The sequence below is a fragment of the Triplophysa dalaica genome, chromosome 5 (genome assembly GCF_015846415.1).
Source record: "Triplophysa dalaica isolate WHDGS20190420 chromosome 5, ASM1584641v1, whole genome shotgun sequence".
Taxonomy (NCBI): domain Eukaryota; kingdom Metazoa; phylum Chordata; class Actinopteri; order Cypriniformes; family Nemacheilidae; genus Triplophysa; species Triplophysa dalaica.
The window spans coordinates 5,550,325-5,574,972 of NC_079546.1; the positions used below are offsets into that span (position 1 = coordinate 5,550,325).

The following is a 24,648-nucleotide window of genomic DNA, read 5'->3' on the forward strand; positions in this document are numbered from 1 at the left end:
CATTTCCCTAAAGTGCTCAGTGTTTTAGCACGGCGGATAATTAAGCGAGAGTGGGGTGTGGCCCTGATTGACATTATAAACGCTATGCCATCACTGCTCACCGTTCACACCACCTGCCTCCCCCTTCTGCACGCACGTGCATATAAACTTACCATCAGAGGAATTATTAGAGAAAAAAAGGATTGGGAAAAAAAGGGCGTCCCATGACAGATATTATCATTACAACCTTTTATCAAAAAGTGAAAACTAGTTTTTATCTACACCACCCCACCCTCCGTATGTGTCTCACACTCCATCCTTCACTTCTTCCCTGGGTATTTCAGCATGGAGAGAAAAGCAAAACGGGAGGGAGAGAGAGAGAGAGAGGGGTACCAAAAAAGCGAGGGAAAAAAAGCTAGACTGAGCTCTGTCAATTGGAGTGAGTGCACAACTAAGTCTGGCTTCACTACAAAGGTTAGCAGATCTGACTGTCAATACAGTCAGAGGAATGGAGTCTTAGGGAGGGGAGGGAGCAAAGGAGGTGGAGACACGAAGGTTAGGTGGTGGGGGAGGCAGGAGGGTTTTCTTTGAGAGAAAGAGATACTTTGATATTTCGGAATGTTAGAAGGGTGAATGTGGAGAACTGGAGGTTGGGGATCTAATTACCGGGCCATAATTGGGGGCTAGGGAATAGGTTGCCGTCCTCTCAACTCGCTGCAGATCAATTATGTTAAGAGAACATCTGTAAGTAGAACTTAATGAGGTCCATTAGAGCAACATGCGCTGCCTTCCCTAACGGTGCTTGTCAGCTTCTTGGATGAGTTGGAGTGCGCTACTAACTAGGGACCTGGTGAAGGTGCTTAAATAGGCGAGGAGACGTGCGGGCCGGCTCAGGTCTGTTTTGCTTTGCTGCCGGGGAGGGAAGGAGACCGCGAGAGGAGAAACATCCATTGTGGGGAGTCTTTTAAAGCGGGACTGAGAAGAGAGCAAGCGGGGAAGGAGTTGCACTGAGGCGGGCTGAGCGTTTGTACCCAGACACCTGGAACTTGAAAAAGGAACGGCTATATTTGAGCAACCAACTCTTCTTACGTGGCAACTTTTCCTCGGTACAGTATCTTTCAATCACGATTTTTTTAAAGACAGATATTCTGATCAGCAGCCTGAGCCTGGAAACAACTGTTTTGTGCAAAAAAAATCATTTTACCGCAAACCATTTTTTGTTGTTCAAATTTAGGTCTCTGGATAACTATTTTTCATTTATCTTTAGACTAAAGAAGAAAACGAGCTTATAGACTTGGTTATGTCATATTGTGAGTGGCTGCGGTGGGTGCGCTAGAGCATTAGATTCTATGTACATTAGTAGCAGAGGTTTAAAACTGGGATTAAGTTGAAGCTTCCGTGAAATGAATGGTCGCTGGAGATGCTCAAAGGAGGCTTAAACCAGAGTAAGAGCGCGCAGGAAATATCTGTTTAGTCCAATCCTCTCCGAAAAGATTTTCCCTGTGAAGCCCGGTAATTAAACTCCGATTTCATTTCGACCACAAAAATGAACTCGCGTTTCCGTGCGCGCAATGCGTCCGTCGGATGAAGCGGGGTGGTCGTCTGTCGGATATCCCTCTATTCACCGACGTTTTATTGCACCTCGGTGTGTGTGTGTGCGAGAAAGAGAGGGTGTGTGCATACATGAGACAGACAGAGAGAGAGAGCGAGGGAGAGAGAGAGAAGGGGAGTGAGACGCAAAATAATAACCAGCTCTTCATTGTAGCGATGTCCGTGCGTGCGCAGCGGAGTCCTGCGCGCTTTCAGCCGGACTATTTTGCGCATAGCGCGTCACGTCACTCTCCAGCTCATCACCCCCAATAATTCAGATATCTTCGGTGAATAATTGACGTGATAATGCGCGAGATGAAGTGGTGGCGGGAGGGAGAAGAAGAAGGGGTTATAGCGTCCCCTACTCCCTCTCTCTCTTTCCCTTTTACTCAGCTTAAGCGTCTCCCCCGCAAATTGCATGATTACCAAGATAGCCCGCTTTGAAATAATTCAATCCATGACAAAACCTAATTACTGGCAGGTAATACCCTGTCAGCTTTAATGCATCTCATCACTCATAATGGAAGCGAGGAGCGTTTTATGACCCATCTCATTACTGCTGCATTTTAGGCAGAGAGTGATTGGCGTGGGGACGCAATCTTATAAGCTAACCAACTCTGTTAGTGTTGCCATCAGTCCTCAGTTTCTATTTTCTCAGTGAGTCACTTCCGAACTATAAATGACTGCTTTTGGGCCATGACAGAAAATAAACGCCTGAGTGTGTATGTGTGTGGGGAGGGACGGTGGATGGCACCAAAGGCATGTGATTCATCCTATCTCGGCAACATGGGCATCAGGCAGCGCTAATTAGAGCGAACAGGTGTAACCAATGGGTGATGAATAGAGGATCAGGTATGTGCACAGTAACTGAAATATTAAGAATAAGCACAAGAGAGTTTAGCACATCAAAACAATTTGTCCAGAACTGCATAGATGTTTGATTGTGAAGTCAGCACACCTGAAGCATAAGCGCTTATGATCAAGAAAGAGAACATTTTTATTTTGATTAAGGTCGACGAAATGATACCTAAAACACAACAACAACGTAAATGTTGCAATGTCATTTATAAGACTTAACTCAAATACAATGTGGTACAAGTTGTCTGGTGTTTAACATGTATAACTGCATTTTTAAATAATTATACAGTTGTTGGCCATCTTTGCTTCTGTGAATTATTCGTGTGATTGATCTTAAAATAAATGTAATTAAAAATGCCTCCACTCCATTTAATATGCCTGTTTTAAATATAAAGAACAGCATTGTTTTTACAATTGTTTGATGAAATGCAACAAACTTAAAAAGTAAACCTTAACGCTTCACTTCTATATATTTACATTTTGACAATGACTGGGGATTATAGACTGTATGTGGTGTACTGAACTAACACGTGAATCAATCGTTTCTGCAGTAAAACTCTTTGCACTCGATGTTATTCTAGCACCACGAGATTGTTGCCCAGCTGCTTAAACAAAGAGAGGGAGAGAGAGAGAGTCAAAATGTGTAGTAAAGCTCATAGCTTGTTTGTGCGCGTCTCAGTGAGGTGAGCTTTAAGTTCGTGTGCGCGCGCCCGCATGCTTGCGCTCTGTTACTCCGGCTGTCGGTAATAACTGAATGACCTTTTCCTCCTCGTGTAATGTCTCACTGGTGAGGGATTGGGTTTGAAGATAATAAAGCTAGGCTTCACTATTCCTCGTTCCTCACTCACTGATAGGCAAGTTGTACTGAGCCATCTCACAATACCCAATATATGACGGCTCGCGCGAGAACACCTGTAGCTTTTGGTGCGAACAACTACTCGTAGATGATCCATGTGGACCTCATTATTTTCAACCTGAAGATCACTCTTATCCGCGGTGCAATGTCAGATTCGTGAACTTTTGCTCCGAGGAATATTGAGTTGGACGGTGCTCTATACAAAGTAAACCTTCGGCATAACTTGGTCAGGAAGGTGAGTGGGTTGCGCTTTGATTGTCTTGTTTATTGTACCTAAATAAACAATGGGCTTGTTTATCCTTATTTGAATCTGTTTTTAAAACAACGCTCTGGAGTCAAACAAAACAAAAATACTGACAAAACAATGCTGCGTTTCCTAGTTTTCATGTCTAATGCAAAATATCAAAATTGATCATTCGCACTCGATTGCTTGTTTATCTTGAAAACACGTGTGTGCATATAACGGATGGTTATTTGGATTTCTGTGTGGGTTTCGCGTTATGTAAGATAATCAAATCCTGAAATGTCCAATTCGTTGTTTTTCAGTTTACTGCACTTTTTGACAAATCCAAAAAATGATGTGTTGGCCATACAGCAATGATTGCGTTGTGCGTAAAACAGAAGAACCAATAAAATGTTACGGCTCTACGCTTGACAAAATAAATGTGTTTTTGTTGTATCACTTCTGTCCGTTCAGGGGTGCCCCTTGCATTTAACTTCGTGCCTTTTACTGCTCAGCACATCGAAACGCCTCGAACAGGCGAATAGCGTGAGGCGCGATAGGATTATAAGATTACAGCGCGCACGAAGGGGTAAAGCATATGCCTTTGTCATCCGCTGTCATTTGTTCGCCACCACTTGCCTCGCGACGGCTGCTGGTCGATGCAATTTCATAGTCGAGCACTGTTGTGCCAAACGGAGTCTTACAGTAGCGTGTTGCGCGCGCCGCGGCTCCTTCTCTCTCTCTCCTCCCGTGTTGTCAGTCGTTGTTTTCCTCGTTTTCACTGTTTTCTCGGAAGCGTGGTGGATTGTTACTTGTAACAAAAGCGAACCTCCCTCGCGCGCGTACAGCTGCTCACTTCACGCGTATCTTTGGCTCGCGCCTCGTCTTGTTGCATGGTGCTTCTGGGAACCGGAGCGGGTCAACCAATGCAGAAAAGGGAGAAAAGTTTCGGTAAGAACTACGTTTTGGTCTCGCTTTGCACAATATCGACGTGAGTGTGGCATGTGTGTGTCTGTGGCTGAGTAGTTTCCAAAGGGTACAGTGGCAGTTTAACGAAACGCACGCGAAATGTGTGTAACCCATTTCAGCTGCGTTTATCTGACGCGACGCTTCAATGTGCATTTTCCCAATTTCCCTGTCCGTTTAATTACATGCATGTCTGCATGCATAATGGTAAATAACGTTATTTGGTGTGCCGCCGTCGCGTATCATCGCTCCCAAACCCGTTAATGGTCTTTTCAGTTAACGGTTTCATTTCGTCGTTTTGCGAGCCGCCTCGAAAATTAGCTGCTCTGTAGCAAATCTTATTGGCCTTTTCCGCGCGCCACGCTGCCATGGCAACAGTAATTAAACTGATAAGAGGGTGAAATGTCAGCATCTCCGGCTCGCGCAGCTGTGATGCGCTCGAAAGGGGAAATCAAATTGGTACGTGGCGCCCCGTGTTTTCTTCCCAGAAATGTCCCCATCAGTATCTGACCAACAGTGAATAGCATCTCGGGACGTCTGGAAATATCTGAGCGAGTGAGCAAAGACAAAAAAGTGACCCATCCCGGGCCCAGTGGCAGGTGAAAATGAATTGATACCATCAAAAAGGCATTAAATTTGGGAATAGAGATTCGGGGGGCCATGCTTTTGAATAGAAAGAAGGAGCAGTGAGTTTGTGTCACTGCACAATCGATTCAGTTGGGAGTCGAAAACGAACTTCTTTGGGTTGGTAATGAGAGGCGGTGACTTTGTTGTGTTAACCGTGCAAGCTGGGACGGTGTGGATGAGCGGGACAGAACAACGACGGATAGCAGAGGCGCTCAACCGTGCTGTCCCCTCACAATTCAATCCAGCCAATTAAAAACTCAACCGCTTAAACGCAATAGGACAAAGTACGGCTCATTACTGCAAACAGTACCTGTCTGATATGCCTCCATGCTGCTTTCGCCCAATCAAACTCCTCTGATTCAACTCGAAATAAGGCATCATTAAAACGACGGAGGGGTCGAGCTAAGAATATTTATTATAATCATTATTATCCCTCACCTCTTTTTTATCGAACGTTCCTCCGTCCTAATGAGCGCGGTCCTACAGCAGAAAGAAGTTGTTCCACAGTCTAAGCCTATGGTACTGCATCAGATATTTGCTCTAGGCTATAATTATGACCCTAGAGGGATAGGCTACCTGCTGTTCCTTTCCCTGCATTGTAATGCTCAGTTGAATTGAAACAATTTCACACCTGTCCTCAGTCTTGCTAATTGGTGCTCTGTCTTGTTTATTTTCTGCGAGGGCCAACTGCCACGCTTTTGGCGAATCATTTCTGAAAGTAATTATCGTCAAGGCCGCATGTCGAAAAGGAAGAAAGGAATGCTCGCTTTATCGCACGGGTAGAGCAGACGCTTAATGTTTCTTTAAATGTGTCGACATGCGCAAGTATCCAAGAACCAGTCCTCTATTCTCCTCTACTAAACATAATACCAAAAGTTTAAGTCATGTCAAGGGTTGATCTCAAATTCCTCTGTGAATGTATTTCAGCGGGACAACACGTAGCGGTGACGAGCGCATTATAACTATCCCGAGGGAAGTCTTCAATTCAGACTGAGACACTCAATTTACCACAGCTGAGAAAATTCTCAGTGACCCTCTCACTCAAAGCTCGCAATTTCTCAGCGCTCGCGCTCTCGGCGTATACGTTAGGTGGAAGCTATGGCTCTGACAGCTTCGCCTGCACAAGGTGAGAAATGGGGACTGTCGCAGCAGCAGGACAATGGGGCGGAATCGGGCATACTTGTAATGTAGGACAAAAACTTTTGGGGCCGGGACAAAGAAGAGACTCGAGAGCTGGCGTGGGGGAGAGGGGTAGAGCTTGCGCTCTTCTGTATGGCAGGAGAATACTAATTACGGGCCTTCAGCATGAGCCCACATTGTCTCCACTCTACCCAACAAAGCCCTTTAACGTCCTTTATAGGGCTGCACAATGCCGGCTCTGGGGGCAAGCTTTCCCTGGCCCCTCCTCTAAAGAGGGGGAAGAGAGGGCGTTAGGAAAGCGGGAGTCAGAAAAATAAAGAGGACGTTTGGTGATTTCTTGTTAGCGATTGATGTACTGTATCGGCCTGCCCGTTTTCAGCATGACCTGCTTACTTGGCCCAAAAAACACATTGGAAAGATGTCTAATCTAAGAAAGATGTTTCTACATCGTTGAAAAATCTTTATTGGTCGAAAATGTGGATCTAATAATAAAATCAAGATGCATTGATTTATCGCCAAATATTGCAACACAAAACCTATTCTCACCATTCTGCCATTCGTTTTGTTTTTCACAGGTATACAAATGCTCTCCGTCCAGCCGGACACCAAGCCAAAGGGCTGTGCCGGCTGCAACCGGAAAATCAAGGATCGCTACCTGCTGAAGGCCCTGGACAAATACTGGCACGAAGATTGCCTCAAATGCGCATGCTGCGACTGTAGACTCGGAGAGGTGGGCTCCACTCTCTACACCAAAGCCAATCTCATCCTCTGTCGGAGAGACTATCTACGGTAAGGAAAGAAACATCACTTGTTTTTGCCATTTGTACTGTAACGCACTCCAAGCAATAATACAGATACGGTATACTGTAATTGCCAAAACATACAGTGGGGTCCAGAAGACTGAGTTCACATTGAGAATGTGGAATTTGTAAAATAAAGATGAAGAAAGGTAACTGTTAAAAAAATATGTTATAGACCACTTTGCAAGATGTAAACAGAAGGTCCCAGTATCACTTCCGGACTCAGTTTTTTTATTTATAATTATTATTAATTTTTTAAATTTATGATCAAATCTTAGATATTTGTTTTACATTTTAAATCGGTTATAAATATACTGCTATTTTGTTCAAACGGTTGTGTAATGTTAAAGAACCGAAACAGGAAGTTCTACTGGACCAGCGTTGTTTATGTCATCCAAAATGGCTTTTGCACACCATTGGTCTGAATTCTGAAATTAATTCTCGAATTCAGTCGTTTTTTTGTTTTGCCTTGCATTCAACTTGTTTTGCAGACAACAATATGCAACTCAAAACATTGCAAAATAGAAACTATTTTCTTTAGTGGTCTCAGACTTTTGCACCCCACACATTCTGTGTCACCTCTGGAAATTTTACTCCTTGCGTTTTTAGTTTTGATACCGAAAATAGCTGAATCTGTACTACATTCACAAGAGATCTCGGAGGGCCTTGCTTCAAGTACCGTGTTTGGACACACAAAGCCATATTGCTTTTAACACTGGCTTTAATGGCTGCCCTTAACGCCCAGAGTTCTCCCATGCTGTTAGATATCCTTTGCTCTTCATAATAGAAAAAGAGCTCAAAGGAGATCTTTATGAGCCTATAAAGTGCTGCCATTTCTGTGAGCTTTCAATGAATTCACTTGTTGGATCCAATCAGCACACTGAGCCTTGATAGAAGGGCATTGTTTAGCAGAAGACCACCCTGGTTTCTGTTCAATCAGCTTACCTTTGTTCACTGATGGAAGGGTTGCCTTAGAAACCCAACCTCTCAATTCCGCGCCATTCTGTATCCGTGTCACTTTGTGAGCAAACAAGCATCGCCGTTTTGAGGCAACAAGTCTATACTGTGTAGGAAATTGCAACATGGGAATACAAACAAGTTTTGACTTTACCTACTAAAAGCAAGTCGGTTTAATCGCTCATGACCTCATGGTACGCCCGGTCAACTCCTTATCTCTGAGCCTTTTAGTTAAACGGCTTCACACGTTTGCCCTAATGAGTAAAAATGAGAGAACGCTTGAGTGCTTGACTGAGGTCACAAAGCAGAACTCCATGCGCATGCGAGTTAGCCCACATAGACGTGTCTCAGCACGCACGTATATAAAATTATATAAACGCCGAACGGGACGCTCCAGGGAGTCACGGGATCGTGAGCGTGCTAGAAGCTACAGTAGGCGCTTTGAAATGGCACAGTTCATTTAATTTTGGCATTGGTGATGAGAGAGTCTCCATTAGGCGCGGTACACAAGCAGACGTTGGGGAAACACAACTCTAAAGCATTGCCAGAGGGCCAGAAGCAGGCTGAGATTACCATCGCACGGTAAGCCTCATTGACTGTGCCGTGCAAAACCGCATCTTCATTCACGACGACACTCGCAAGTTTGTGCCCGAAACAACAGCAGAGATGAGATGGATGGCATTAGATGTGTCATTAGGAAATGGCGTTTTGAATTTCGTTTGTGTTTTAGGAGCACAGTGGTGCAATACGGCACCGGTCTGCGCCAGGTGCGACAGACAAGATCACGCACATGTGTATTTTCTTTAATAACTCTTTTAGCTCCGACCAACAGCTTGCATGCGATTCTTCATCTTTAAAGTTCAAGGTGACCGCATGGTTTCCATTTTGGGCATCACGTGAGCCAGGTGGTCCTCTTTTGCTAGCAAATGAGGGGCCAATATGGCCAGTCCCAGTTCTTCGAATCACATCTGCATCTCAACAAAGAGAAAGCAGTCTCTCCATTGACAAACCAATCAATCGCCACTTCTACAAAGCACTCTCAACACTTGATCTGATTGGATCGTTTCCTTATTTATTTTCTTAAGTTAGTGCACCGAGATGAGAGATAGACTTAATCCCTTCGCCTTTGTTCCTTGTTCCATTTCGGCTTTCTTATTCCAAGTAAATTACGTCGGGATTTATTATACAAGACTCCCCACCCCCACATCCACACAGAATCAATCCAGTCCTCTTTAGCAGTGTGGCATATTATTAAGGCTGACATAACCAGGGTTAATAGAATTCTTCAGGGGTCTACAAGCATGAGCGATGCGATCCCACCAGCTGAGAAATAATAATCCCTATCGCAACACACACAAAAACAAATTAAATAAGGAAAAGAAAGAGATTTATGCCGTACCAGACCTGTCTCATGTAGTACGTTTTATCAAATATGATGCGGGGTGGAAGGGAGAGCCAACATCGTTTGGTCTTGGCTTGTCAGCTAGCGGGGAGAGAATATCATTCGATTCATATTCAAAGCATCGAGAAGGTAATTATTGACGGAGAGCGTTATCGTGGCCGGCTCGATTCTTGTATTGCACTCAAAATACGGGCAAATGGTAGCACCTGTCATATCAACAAATGATTCTTTTGATACCGCGCGGACATCTCCATTGATGATAAAGGTAATAACTGCCGTGGCAGTGTTTATGCTGACGCGCTTGCATTTCGTAGCGGGGAACGATAAAGTTAAAAGGCCCAGACAACAAAAGAAAGCGAGTCGTTTAAGTTGAGAAACGGGCAAAAATGAACCCTGTCACAGCTCGCAGACTGAAAAGCTGGGGAGAGGAAATCTGTTAGGCATCAGCTAATGGAAAACTGTAAATTTTCAGGCATCCATTTTAAAGACAGCACAGGGTGACCACTTATTTATTTATCTATCTGTTCATTCATTTTTTTTTAATCCAACTTCAATTTTCCTCTACAGTGGTTTTACGAAGATTGTAAATGCAAGCAAACTCGGTGCACAGTCAACATGACTGGATTTATTACCGTTATGGAAAGCTGGCTATCAGTGAAAGATAACCAACATGTAAAGCACGGTTTGGTTTGTAATAACTTGTATTTTTTCCATCCTCCCCATTCAGGAGTCACTTTGTGGTGCACATCTACCGTGCGCTTTATAAACATTTTCTGAAGCGAAACATAAAAATGTATCTTTCACTTTTTCATGTTAGCATCCGTCATGCTGCAGTACAATTGTGTGCGTTTACTTGCATGCCATATGTTTATCTATCATGCTTTGGGTCGACAAAATGTGAATAATCTTTCAAGTAAAATTGTGCAGAGGGAAACTGTTATTCGATTTTTCACGTTTCGTTTCCGATATTTAAAATTATAATTTACAGGAAAGAGATTTTTGAAGGATGTCTGTAATTGGAAAGTGTATCATGCAAGATTAAAAATGCATTAAAATCTGCAAGCGGCTTACTGTACATACTATATAAAAGCAAAAAGTGCACCTCTACTACAATCTGTGATCGTCTGTGTAAAGTGAAGTCCTGTCGTCCTTGAAAACATGCTAAAGCGTCACATTTGGGTCCATGCCACCGAGCAGTCCAAGTCACCACCTAAGACAGAGACAAATTGTTAGGAAAACTGCAGTTTGTAGACCTTAATACAAACTGTGTCCCATCAGCTATTTTATTTTAATCTATGTTCCGGGTGCCGTGCAGGTGTGCACCACTCATTTTTTTGTCTTCTAGGGGATACTGCTTACACCGTCCTTGTTGTAAACACAAAGAGGTCAAAAATGCAGAACTTCTTAGTTCACAAGTTCCAGTGCTCTAGATTACACCTTCAGCCGATAAGAGCAATAATTCTCTTGTATAAACATTTTTACTGTACGCTGACGTGACATTGTTCTGGTTAAGGTTGGTCTTCCCGTCGGGACAAGCGCAGTGCAGCCTTCTGTAGTTAGTCATGTTTGCTCCTCACAATGTTTTTGAAGCGGGCTGAAAGATCGAGGCCATCTCTTGTTCTAATGACCCGCACAGATGTTAACAAACAGTGTAGACCGAAGGGCATTAGGCAGGACTTAGGTGATGTGTATGTACAGTGCATCCCTACAGTAACCTCAGGTGTAAATGCATAAAAGATGCATTCTTGTTGGATAAACTAACATTTGGAGATGTTCAGATGATCCATCACTTTGGGATTGTAAATAAGTGACATTTTGTACTATTTATAGAACAATGCACAAAGAACTATCCCTCTGGACTAAATCTACAATTTTTAATAATGTTTCTATATTCGAAAGGTGATACTAGACAAATAAAGTAGTAACATCTTTCACAAACTAGTTTAAGATTGAACTGCGATACACATTTACCTTGCTGATGTTTATGACTTACTTTTGGATATATTAAGATTTGTATAAAAAAAATGTATAAATGTGACCCTGTATATTTGTACATACAATGTATATTTGGCTTTTACTAAAAATGTTCCCGTGCTAGTTAAGACTGGTTTTTTGATCAAGGGTCACAAATATTGTACAAAAGTAAAGAGAGGAGAACGTTTCTGTCTGAATAAAGACAGAATTAGACTACAATTCGGGTGGATATAAACACATAAACAAGAAGACAGAAGAACAATTAAGACTACATATGTACACCCTACACAATACTGCAGAAGCAGGTTGACTGAATTTAAAACATTAAGAATCTTAATGAGGCCGTGTTAGTTTCGTTGGCAGCGTTATATCACGCTGACAAATTTCAGGGTCCCAGGGGAAACATCTGCAAGGTCGGCCTTTTGAAAACACGCTGTTTTCTGTAGCTGTTTTCTGTAGGTGCACCTGTGCTGTAATTGTTTTTCCCCTTCTGTCTCTTAAAGAATGGATTTGCTTAACATTAATAAAACAGCTAGACAAATATTGTCACTTATTATAATATCCTTGTGGCGTAAAAAAGTTTATTGTTGGTTTTAAATCTGATTGTTCTTTAACACAGGAAGTTTTTGAGACCGTCTAAACTCTTAATTGCAGGACAATTTTTGCAATTACAGACATCGTTCCGTTGTTTTTGAAGAGTTCACTGTAACCCACCAGGATTTGGGGAAAGGCAGATTGTGGGGCCTTACGAACTCTGGTTCTAAAAGAGGAATATTGATGACTTGCAGAAGGTCAAATCCGTTCAGAGAGGTGCTCGAGTAGGAGTGGCCCTTACTACTGAAGGATCATGAGCACTTGAGGTGTAGATTCAGAAGGCGTACTGTCTCTCAGCCGCCGATTGTGCTCCGTCTCGACAGCACTTGTTAAATCAAAACACTCAACATTTACAAAAGGTCTCTCCCGATAAACATTTTAATGGCTGTGTAGCTTCAGACACTCTCTCTTTTTCTCCTTCATGTTATTAGATGATTCTTTACTCTTGTGCTGTTTTCTCCTAAGCGTCTTTGCTTGAGAAGTAGGTAGCAGGCAGGTTTTTGTTATGAAAGCCAGATGTTGCTTTGCAGAAATCAGAAAAAATGCTTTATTGTTTTGTAAAAGCCTCAGAAGAGATGTTAATGACTAGATAAGACTGTATTAAGAACAATATACTATATCCTTGCAAGTACATGCATAGTTTTAATTTAGAAACAGTCTTCATGTATTCATAACTTTTACATGAATCATCTCTCTAGTTTTGGCATGTTTGTGAAAGCTCATTGTTGTGCTCATAGGGAGTCCAAGTTGTGAACGACTCCTAAATCAAATCTTTTCAGTTTGACAAATCTTGAGGCTAAAATGACACATTTATCATCCAGATTCTCCCTTTAATTTGACAACAACAAATTGCGCTGGAAACTGGGATGCTTGCAAATGCGTAATTTACATTTAAATGTAAAATTGTGTTCAAACCCCTACGCAGGCCCTAGGAAGTTGGCGTAAAGAAATACTACACTTACAAGCTCCCATCTAAACAAAGTTAAAGAAACGCAGATTGGTTGGATTATTTGTTCCCCGCGGTGTCCCGTATGATTCCTAACCCTTTGAGGACACACAGCAAGCCTCTAAACAGCAACGGCCGCTCCACCGCCACAAGGTGAACTATTCCCCGCTGTGCGTTATTATTAATAACTGTCAGCCAGAGGGGGTCACCCCCGACCACTCCTTGAAAAGAACCCAGGGCAAGGCAACTAGGCCGCAGCTGGGCGCCTTGTAAAACAATACCCCCCCCCTTTCCACTTCCCCAGAGGAAGAGTGCTTAAGGCAGGAATAATGCATGGGAGCGGTTGGAGAGTACGGCACGGCCATGTTTCCAGCCGTGAAAAATTAAGATGTCACCACCTGGCACTGTTATGCATACCTTTTGCCAGCGCGATGCTATCTGTTAGAGAGGGACAGGCCAAAGGCGGTACGTTTCGTACACCTCCTCCTCCACCTATAGTCACGAATCCCCAATCACATGCTCTTCACAACCATTAAAAGATTTTCACGAAAAGTGTGCAGGTAGTTTGTATTTTCGTAACCTTTATGTCCTTTCAACCCTGTATTGTTTTGTTCTCTTGTACAAAACACAGATCTTAGGAAGAGGTCGTAGGAAAAAAAGCTTTTACCTTTTGCGTAACGTCTTATTTTGTGTTTCACAACCTTAAAACAACAATATTTTTTTGTGTGCATTGCCTTGTATAACAGATTTGTTTTGCATCATGTGGCAATAAATGTGAGATTTCCTAAGACTTAATACATTATTTGTTTGTTATATGAACAAAGTATGTTCTAGCCCATAGCTGAACAAAATTAAACATTCAGCATTTTTGATCAACACACTCTACAGAGGGTTTGTTTTTTTAACTGTGGATGCTGTCGTTGTCCGCATAGCCGCATTACTGTGGTCAGAGTAATTCCAAATAAGTGTTCCTCCAATCTCCCTTCACCACTTCTAATCCAACAAGTTTCCATTAAAATGAATGTTATAACTGAAAACAGGGTACCGGAGATGTGTGTGGGAGGGTAGTGACAGCAATTTATTTGTGCTCACCTCTTTTTCCATGTACTCTCACTTTGAATGCATTACAAATCCCGCTTTAATTTTCTCCACTGTACCACATAGACATCTAGCTACATCACTGCAATCTCTCCAAATGAAATTGGTTTTGGAGAGGTCAGAGTTCAGTGCATCGGTCTGTGTTATGATTTCCATCTAATCTGGGAGAGGACTATAAACACCTAATCCGTCGCCCTACCTTTCCCAGGCACCGCTGCACACTTGTGCCTGCATTTGGGAACCTTGTAATAACTCGAGTACGGGGGACAGAGAGGATGATTTCAAGTTGTATTTGTTTTGTGGATTTATGGGTGGCAAAATGTTAGATGGCTTCAACTGCTAAGGGTAGACGAGGCTAAATTAAATGTCTGCGTTGAACTGGCTACAGATCTTAAAGGAACAGTTCATCCAAAAAATGACAATTCTGACTTCATTTGCTCACCATCAGTTTGTTCCAAATTTCTTTGTTCTGATGAACACAGAGAAAGATATTTGGAAGAATGCTTGTATCCAAACAGTACTTGGACACTTATGACTACCATGGTAGGGAGAATTGCTCTATAAATATCTATGTTAAGTTTTCCACAAAAGAAGATATTAAAGTTCTGGGCCACTTTTGACTACCATTGAAATGTTTACTACTATGGTAGTCAATGGTGGTCAAGAACTGTTTGGTAACAAGCATTCTTCCAAATATCTTTCTCTGTGTTCATCAGAACAAAGACATTTATACAGATTTGGAACAACTTGAGGGATAGTAACTAATAATTTTGGGGGTAAACTTCACCTTTAAAGGGCCACCCAAGGGATTCAGATAGGCTTGATGGAGTCCCCAGGACCCCTGTAGAGTAACCAGTTCTCTTCAGTTAGAATGACTTTACATCTTCACTGAAGTAAACTGATCACCACGTGTACCAATCATCTCATTTTATTGCCAAGTACTACTAATGTGATTTAATTTTAATGCTTTTTGCTTCACTGGAGTTTTTCATTGTCCTACTGTATATCTCAGCTTCCACTTGCCGAATGTTTATTTTGTCCCAAGAGTGAAATTGGCCGGACAGTCGCGCAGGAAGGACAATCACAATATATTAATGAAACGGCTTTAAAATATAATGCAGACAGACATTTTTTTGTATTCATGATACCTTACGGTAGCAGGTGGTACTGTAGGACCGCTAGAGCTTAAATTGTGGGCATGGGAACAACATAACGCAAGCAGAGGTACATGCACGGCTACCTGTGGAGCGTGATATTATCTGTTATTGTCGTAACACTGGAGGAAAGGTTTTTCCACAGCGTACTGTACCTACATATTCCGGCATATTGATTTCTGTTATTGTATCTTTTTTTCTCATTGTATATGCGTACAGTTCCCCAAGTCTCAAATTCTCCAACACAGCAGATACAAACATAGCTTCTCGGTATTCACAACATTGATGTTACCCACATCCAATGACAATGGACTGAGAGCATAGCAAGTATAGTGGGTGCTCAACTGTAATACCATGGTCAAAGTCATCAATCCTCTCCTAACCATTACATCAGTCATCCTATTTTAGTTTGAGCTCCTTAAAGTGTGCACAAGGCTATATTAAGCTTGAATCACCTTATGGGCCTAATTTTTGATGAGATGATCTTCCAGAAATAGTCGTCGCGATACATCTCGTTGTCGAAAGCGCTTCCACAGGCGTTCCGACCATATGGGCGCTTCATTTTCCCCCTCCGTGCTCATGTCGTTACATTCATTTTCACAAACTACGCCCGTCAGTAAATGGCGAAATTAAATCCTGCACCTGCTGACTGGACTCCACAGAGCTATCATTGCTTTTAAAAAGCCCAATTTAACTTTCTCCGGCACACATTTATGCGGATTTCTTTTTCCTTCCCTGCAAACCATTTGATATCCTTACTCCACCGAGATTAACCTTTATGCCCTTAATAAATGGTCTATATTGACATCAAAGGAGCCGGCGCAAGGCCTTATGGGAAGAGGACTGGGGGCTTCCTGAAAGAAGCCAGGGCCCAGTTCTCCTGCGCGAGAAGCCTTAATCTGGGTTGAGCGTATGGAATTTACAGCTCCTCTTTGTCTTTTTAATTAAACCCGAGCACAGTTTGGAGGTTGTTTGACCTCTCAAAGCCCCCTCTTTGTGAGGATTGCCACAGGTCATTTCCATGCATATATTACCACATTTTAGTTCCTCTCTGCCTCTGGTGTGTCCATGATCTGCTTGGATTTACAGATTAAGCTGGAGGTGCGTCTAAAGAAGATCAGCCACGTATTTGAAACGCTGCTGGAGGAGAACGCTAGAAGATCAAGTATATAATTTTAGAAAGGCCTTGCCGAGTATTAACCGATGAATTTGAGAGACTTATGCTTTTAATTGCAAGCAGGGCTTGTTTTCTTTTTGATTGTTTTCTCTGTTCGACTCAGCTGGCACAGCTGCGCTTGGCGAGAGTGGGTGCCACCCCATCTTTGGCTGGCATCTCCCCTTCGCCGGCATGCGAGAGCGCGATAACCAACCTTGTCGTTTGACACGGCGAGATATGCAAGCCCTTCTGCCGCCCCCAGAGCTTTGACAGACACCGATTGGCCTTTGTTTCCGGGTTCTTCGCTCGGAAGCCAAACGCCATCTTGGCTCCCAACACAGCCATTTGAAAACCTAGCGGCTCATTCTCCAACCTGCCGGTGCAATCCCTCCAAAACCAGCTGTTCTTGTACCTGTGATAAAGCGACAGACCCAATTCGGCAAAAAAAAAAAAAAAAGATTCCCTGTCGAAAAAACATCCTCTGAAGCACTGCCTCGCATGGTCTGGTAGCTGTAAACTATTCATGACGAGTGTGTACGGTAGCAAAGATGGCGTTATTGTAGGATCAGATGCAACTACAAAAAAAACTTGCCTTCGGGTATAAACCCTGTTTGTGTTGTATTGCTGATTTTCTCAAAAACCTACATGCCATTCATTTCAACCCCAAAAATATATCGTTTCTCCCTCGTGTTATCGGCATTCGAGTGCAACTGGCAGCCTACAAAATTGTGAGCTCTTTAAAGTCTTAGCTCTGTGTCTGGTCTTCTTCTTTGAGATGTATTGTTTAAGGCGTCACCACTCCCCCAAATCCTACACTTTCTGAAAAGTCAGTTTTTCTACTTATTTAGTGCAGCTGGCTCGGTCCTTATTCCAAGCAACTCTCTTCTCTCTGCCACATCTCTCACATACAAGTTTAACAACCGAATTGAACAAAGCAAAACTAGAGCTCAAACCATGAACCTTCTCTAAAATGCTAGCTTTAGGGCTCTGTGTTATTATGTATGGGTAAGCCAGGTACAGAACTCCTAATGAAGGCCACTCAGGAATTCCAGATGCATCCAACTATCTCACTGTCTATGTCTGCATATGACTTGCAGCTCTACGGACCTCATCAGTCGGCTACGCTTGCTGACAATTAGATTGCATTGGTGAGGACGGGCTTGGCCTCGGACCCTCAGTCACACCCCTTTTGTAATGAGACTTTTATGGAGATGAGGGGTGGATGCCGGAAGTGTACGGGAAGAACAGGAACATCCAGATGGTGATTGGTCCGTGTCAGCCCCACTTACAGGGACTTGATTTGGATTGGGGGCGCGGTGCACCGAGCCCCCCTCGCGCAACCCCTGAGCGACTTCTCAATTAGTGTGCTGCCTAGCGGAACTGTGAAACGTCGCTGGACGCTCCTCACCTCAGCCCCACAGCTCCAGGCATACAGCATCTGCCAAAATATCTCATATGATCACATGGTCAGGCTTATTTTGCTGTGGATGTTACATCAATACACATGCTTCTATCGAGAGCAGCAGAGCAGAGCTGTGCCTGACTGAAAAGTGCAATTGCTAAATTCAAATGCATAACTCGGAGAGCGTCGCCAGCAAGATTATCCCAAATGGTTGGTTAAGAAAAAATATTTGATTATCGAGACTGTTATTGCTGTATCAAAATGCGGAGCTCCTTATAATTTACGTTGAATAATAAAAGGTAATTCTTACTCCAGATCAATGGCGTGGGTGAGAGCAGTCAGACCTGGTTGTTGAACTGTGCTTCTGTAAAATGAGATGTAAATGCAGCCGTTTTAACGCCTTGATTTATTCATGAGAGAAGCAAAAGAAAGGAAAGAATGTAAATGAGGCGCTCGCGGTTGCCCTTGAATCGGACACATTCACAAACAAGTCCATCTCACCAGAAGAATTAACAACTTTATTAAATCATCTACAATAGCTTTTGTGGAAATGTGACAGGTGCTTGATGCGCAACTACTGTATCTCTTAACATTGACTGCCTTCCTTTCTTTCTTTCTTTCTTTCTTTCTTTCTTTCTTTCTTTCTTTCTTTCTTTCTTTCTCTGTCTGTCTGTCTGTCTGTCTGTCTCTCCCTCTCTCTCTCTCTCTCTCTCTCTCTCCCTCTCTCTCTCTCTCTCTCTCTCTCTCTCTCCCTCCCTCTCTCTCTCTCTCTCTCTCTCTCTCTCCCTCCCTCTCTCTCTCTCTCTCTCTCTCTCTCTCTCCCTCTCCCTCCCTCTCTCTCTCTCTCTCTCTCTCTCTCTCCCTCCCTCTCTCTCTCTCTCTCTCCCTCTCCCTCCCTCTCTCTCTCTCTCTCTCTCTCCCTCTCCCTCCCTCTCCCTCCCTCTCCCTCCCTCTCTCCCTCTCCCCCTCTCCCTCCCTCTCTCCCTCTCCCTCCCTCCCTCCCTCCCTCCCTCTCTCCCTCTCTCCCTCTCTCTCTCTCTCTCTCTCTCTCTTTCTTTCTTTCTCCCTTTCTTTCATTCTCTCTCTCTCTCTTTCTTTCTTCCTTTCTTTCTTTCTTTCTTTCTTTCTTCTCTTTCTTTATTTCTCCATTTCCTTCTCTCTCTCTCTCTCTCTCTCTCTCTTTCTTTCTTTTGATAATATTTTGATTGCGACATTTGTCGTTGTAAAAAATGGAACAGGTAGGGCTTCTGAAATTTTTCCCTCCATCTCTCTATATTTTTCTATTTTTCTTGAACTTTGGCAAAAATCAAACCAGATATACGTTCACTTTTTTCAGATATGTGATGAGCATGAGCCCTAGAAACATTTCAGACTTGCTATGTGACCACTGCACTGTTGTCTTTGTTAGGAAAGGACGCAGCGCTACATACAGTCAATGAATACCAAAATCATACACTGCCTCTTCATTAAACGTATATCTTAGCATGCAGAAACACAGACGTGGGACTCCAGCGGCATACCCGCGTATATGAAAGGAGAAAAGACAGACAAGCGTCGCCAGCCCTGCACATGTTGATTATGCGGAATCTACCACACATTCCCACATACATTTAATCTCGCTAAAATGTAAAAGAGGCAATCAAAGGAAGTCTGTATTTGTGTCAGCGCACATCAGCCCTACGGATTTCTCATCCCAGCTTCCCTGCATTAGCCCCGGGTGTCTCGACCATTTGCACACACCAGTTTGCTCTTTTATGGCAGCTCTAACCCACGAACGTGCCAGGCTCGGGCTAGCACAGCATGCTATAAGCGCTTTGCTCTTCGTGTGGTGCTTAGATATCACTGTCCACCTACTTTAATGCCAAAGAGGGGAAAGATGGCAGAAGAATTTATATTTTAATGTCATATTTTAAGTGGGATGAACGGTTGATGAGATGAAGTGTTGGCATAAAAATAATTTATTTATCTGAAAATGTACTAAATAAATTTCAGAATGAATGTTTTATCATTTTTAACTATATAACATTTTGAATTAACAGTTTTTTGTAATAATAACTGGAAATTAAATACAACTTAATGACATAAATGGTCAGGATGGTTATAAGACCATCACAAATAAGTATTGTCTTAAAATGCAAAACTTTCTGTCTTAGCTGGCTATATAATGTTAGTATTTAATTTTCAAAGTAGACAAAACACATTTACAAGATTGACATTCAATTTTATAAATATTGACCTATTTGGCCCCACACTGAGTGTCAAAAATAAATAATAATAACAATTTACAGCTTGTTATCTTTTTACTTGTTTTCTAGTATTTTTAAACCGAAAGACATTTTCTAAAAAAGCTAAATGACCTAAGGTAGTCATTGTGTATAACTATCCAAGTTTATGCATAAAACAAGAGAGAACTTCCAAAAGGTAAGATGTTTTTTAAAGCAGAACCTTACTTAGTTTTGATAGTTTTCGGGAAACTGGACATCCTTGGTTCCTAGATCCTAGGTCATTTTGCTCCTTAAGTAAATGTATCTTGACTTAAGAGTTTTCAGATATTTGTATAATAAAAACAGGACACAAATAATTTTGCAGCGCTTTCAACTTTCCCCAAACTTTCCCCAGGTCCTGCTTATTGTAGAGCTCTGCTGTAGTGAAAAAGTTGAGCATCTTTCCTCCAATCAAAGTCACTACTGCATTTGGCGTTCACGGACACTACCAGTTAAGGGGATGGCGAACGAACGTCGATCAGACCCATGGCCTTTGTAAGCTCTGAAGAGAGATCTCCATTGTCAGGCCTGGAGAGCAAGATCATTTGCTCTGATCATGCCCATTCGCTACTCTCCACCAACAATCTGCTTAAAAATAAAAAAGAGAATGACACTACAGGAAGTGTAGGTTCTGGTGTCCGTAACCCAGTGCTCTGAAACCCATATGTTCCCGGAACAAAGCGGAGCAGCGGGTTTGATACCGAGAAGAGCGCATATAATTAATTCGATTTTCTGAAGAGGGAGGAGAGAGTGGGGCGTGGGTTAATGTATCGATCACAAGTTCATTTGGTTTTATCGTCATTCTACTAATTACTTTACTCTGAATAATATCAAGGTGCTTTTCATTGTAACTGCCAGTGGGAATTCCTGGAAAAAACACATCCAATCTATTCTATCAGTGATTAAAACATTTCAATCATTGGGTCCACAAAACACCCCTCAAGCTCAGTATGGGGCGGCATTCAGGACTCAGTCTAATTAAAATCCTACATTAAATATTTCTTAATTATCTTTTTCATGAAAAGAATGGGAAGAGGAATTAATCAGGTTGGATTTGAAGACGCTTTCCCAGATGGGATCCGCAAATCTAGTGGGGCGGCTCTTGTTTTTCTACTTTGAGTTTCTTTTACTTGTAATGGGTTTCAAACTTTGGTTATTTGGGTGTACATTAAGCGACATTGCTTAGCTGTTTGAATGAGGAACGATAATTGAACTGGGTTTATTTCTTTTACAATGGTATTTTGAAATAAATGCACCTTTAGTATCGCAACAGCCTGTCCATCAATCAAAAAATTATATTTAAACCAAGTAAAGCTTGTAAGACTTCTTATTGAAGTATTTAAATCACCTGACTTGAATATCACACACTTCATTCATCCAGAAGAACAATTCCAGCATCAAATAACCCTCTGTTCTAAAATTCGGTACCGACACATGATACAAACCCTGAATATATAGACACTACAAGAAAAGGTCACTTAACATTGTCTTTTTTTTTCATTTTTCCCATTCAAGTGGCTAGTTTAGACTGAATCAAATAAATGATTATCTTCGAATATGTCACAAGACTTTTCTTTCTCTTTTTAAACAACTTCTAACAGCAAGCCTTCTTAATACGAACAAAACCATCTTCTCCTGAATGAAGACTCACGTACGCGAAAAATAAATGAATAGATAAAGCGACGGAACAAAGAAATTCCCGGTCCCCTCTCGCCTCTATATTGTGTTAAATAAGATGGCGTGGAGATGTTAAAAGCTCCGAAGGCGTCCTGTAATTGCTATGTTGTGCTTGGAAAAAAGCTTTGCCACCATTAACCTCTCTTCAATTCAATTCACTTCACATGTCTGGCAATTACGTGGCCAATAACTCTCCAGTCTTGCAAATATGTGTGTTCTTGACTTCCTGTAATTAAATTGGGCTTTTCACATGTAATCTGGAATCGTGGCGAGGTCAAAATGGCCACTCGTAATCACCATCGATCGAATTTTAAAGTTGAGGTGCACACACTTATTCTATTATATTTCTTCCGTGTTACGTCGCACTGAAGGCGAGGTCAGGGATGCGGCTGAGGGGTCGGGGGTAGGACGCCATTGTTTTCTCTCTTTCTCTCCACAGTTGCTAGCTGACAAAAAGAAGAGTTCTGCAGCGCATTAAAGGACGGACATCCAACGCTTCGATTTTTGACAGCTCTTTTAACTTCTTAAAAGCAAAAGGGCACCTGTTCTTCGAAAAGACGTTATCTTTCAAGTAGATGATGAATAGGAGTTTCAAAAAGCTGTGAAAGTTATTTGGCTCCCTTTCCGAAAGGCGTTCGGTGCTAGTGATGTATGCTACGAAATGTTACTATCGCTCACCAGAGGCCACATACGCCGCAGTGCATCTTCTCAACCTTTTCTATGACGGTAGACCTTTAGAATAATCATTTAACGTGTCCGTGTCTACACAATGCCCTATCGGGTCGGCCGTTTCGTTTTCCTCCTCTTTGTCGCAGTCACCATTTTGTATCCGTTCGAGAACCTAAACTTAACAATGCAGGCATTCCCATTTCAGCGAAACGCTTCGGAGATCATTCGCCTGGACACATTATGTTTTTGGATGGTCCCCTCCAGTTGAGATTAGCTTAATTAGCTGTGAAGAGCAATGACTCGTGGGACTGCGCATGTTTGGTGCAGATAATTGCAGGGCTAGCGTGGCACACCCCGGTGCCCAGCTTGCGACTGCAGGTGGGTTGGCATGGAGAAGAGCCTATCAGAGTGCACATCTGGGCCCTGCGGGGGTTGAAAACTTTCATTACACCCCCTTTCAAAATACCCTCAGATTCCCCGCTCGCAACTGCCAGGTTTTCTTGCTAAAAAGCCCTCCAAAGCTTTTAGATGGCGCTATGTTGCGAGGGCATAATTATTTTGGTTTTGCTGTGATTTTCACTTGAAAGAGTTCAGAAAAAGACCTGACGCACCTTTCATCTCGGCTGTTTATTGAACACGGAGATGTGTGAAAATATTTGACCACCATTGTTTTTCGGGAGTCAATTAAAGTCGGCCTCCTGATAGGCCTATCTACGTTATTATCTCATAATAACAGTTTCTCAAGTCAATTCTTTAAGTTGCTGTTGTCTTAGAAGGTTGTTTACAATAATTACCCTGTTCAGGCAGATAGAAGCAGTAACTTTCGATGCGAGACAACAATTACTCCTTCGTCACGCGCCGTAAGATCTCCTTTCTCTCCTCAGCACCGAAACGCTCAACGAGTGAATGATGTTCATGTGACGCTCATGAGTTTTAAACACGCACGCGGTCTTTCGGGCTAATTATCGTGGGTCTGTGCCTCAGACGTAGCAAGCTGACAGGTCAGCGGAGAGCTGTTCTATCTGCCCTGCAGTGGAAAGCTGAGAGGCCCATAATTCATCATTAGGATATCAGAGTCCAGGTGCAGATTAGAACTGATTGAGCCAGCAGCCAGCCAAGGCAGGGCACTCAAGGAGGAAAATCTTATCCCACAGACAATTCCCAGGTCACGCCCGCTGTAATTGAAATAATTTTGCCCCAAGAGTTGTTTAATCTTCGAAAATCACATGTGGAGGCGCTAGATTGAAGAAAGGACACGACTGATCGCATCTGCCAACCCCGTCAACCCTCTGTTTCTAAATGGCCCCTCCTCTTCCTGGGTTTTTATAGGAATCGGCGAGACTTTTTAGTACGATACCTTTTGCTATTAGGGTCAATTTCATACTAACAGGGAGCTTTGTGTTTTCGAGTACATATTCGTCATTTGATCTATCTACTTAATATTATTAACACATTAAATGGGCATAAACTGCAGATTATCAGGCTACTTTTCAGTTTTTCATTTATAAATGATTTAAATTGCTGACACTATACATATGCTGTAGTTCTTAACAATAGTTAATGCACTAGCTAATATGAACTAAATTTTCTTTCAGCATTTTCAAATAAACTTACAAAAACCAAAACAATAATGTAAGTTTATGTATAATGACATGAACAATTGCATTGGGATTAGCAACATTAACAAAGATTAATAGATGCTGGAAAACTAAATTTTTTCAGTGTTCATTGTTAGTTCACAATAGCTTATACATTTACAAAAGTTACCAAACCTTATAGTAGATTTTCATAATTTGGGAAAATGGAGCAAAACTATTGATGACTCATCCTGCACTACACCATTTGTCGGATCAAATTTCGATTCCCCAATATTAGAATTAACATTTAAATGATTTGGACTCTCAATATAAGATCAATATCAAAAGTATCAATATTTCAAGATAACGCCACCCATCTGTACTTTCTAGGCTCTTCAGCTCACCGCACCTCCTTGTTCCACGCTAAACATTGACATTAAAAGTTTGCGACGACTCTAGCTGCAGACACAGCGCTGCATGTTAGCAGGGAGAGAGCCTGCTGCTCGAGACGCAACAAATCATTTGTCTGTTATTAACCCTGAGCCTGTAATTATGCAGATTGCCATAGATTTTCCCCGGGTGCCGAGAAGTGAGATCCAGGGGTTGCTCTCAGCGTGGCAGGCGGACGCGAGAACGGCCGCGCATTACTGAACTTGCCACATTCATCACGGTGACTGATGGCACAGGCAGCCGGTCCCCGGGTCCCGGTGGTTAATGTAGTGGGTAATTAACTGTCATT

General features: G+C 42.4%; 1 protein-coding gene across 4 annotated transcripts in view; it reads left to right on the forward strand.

The window, feature by feature from the left end:
• The first annotated feature begins 636 nt into the window (after window positions 1–636).
• The window catches only part of lmo3 (LIM domain only 3), a 37,943-nt gene continuing 13,931 nt past the window's right edge, over window positions 637–24,648 (forward strand). Inside the window, exons 1-2 of one of the 4 annotated variants that reach the window (XM_056748458.1) lie at window positions 637–1,085; window positions 6,815–7,028. In XM_056748458.1, the coding sequence (XP_056604436.1) occupies window positions 6,823–7,028 (206 nt within the window). In that variant the 5' untranslated portion in view covers window positions 637–1,085; window positions 6,815–6,822. Of the gene's footprint in view, window positions 1,086–3,131; window positions 3,519–4,023; window positions 4,458–4,884; window positions 4,932–6,814; window positions 7,029–24,648 lie in introns of those variants that run through there. The other 3 variants (XM_056748459.1, XM_056748457.1, XM_056748460.1) reach the window with 3 other exon arrangements.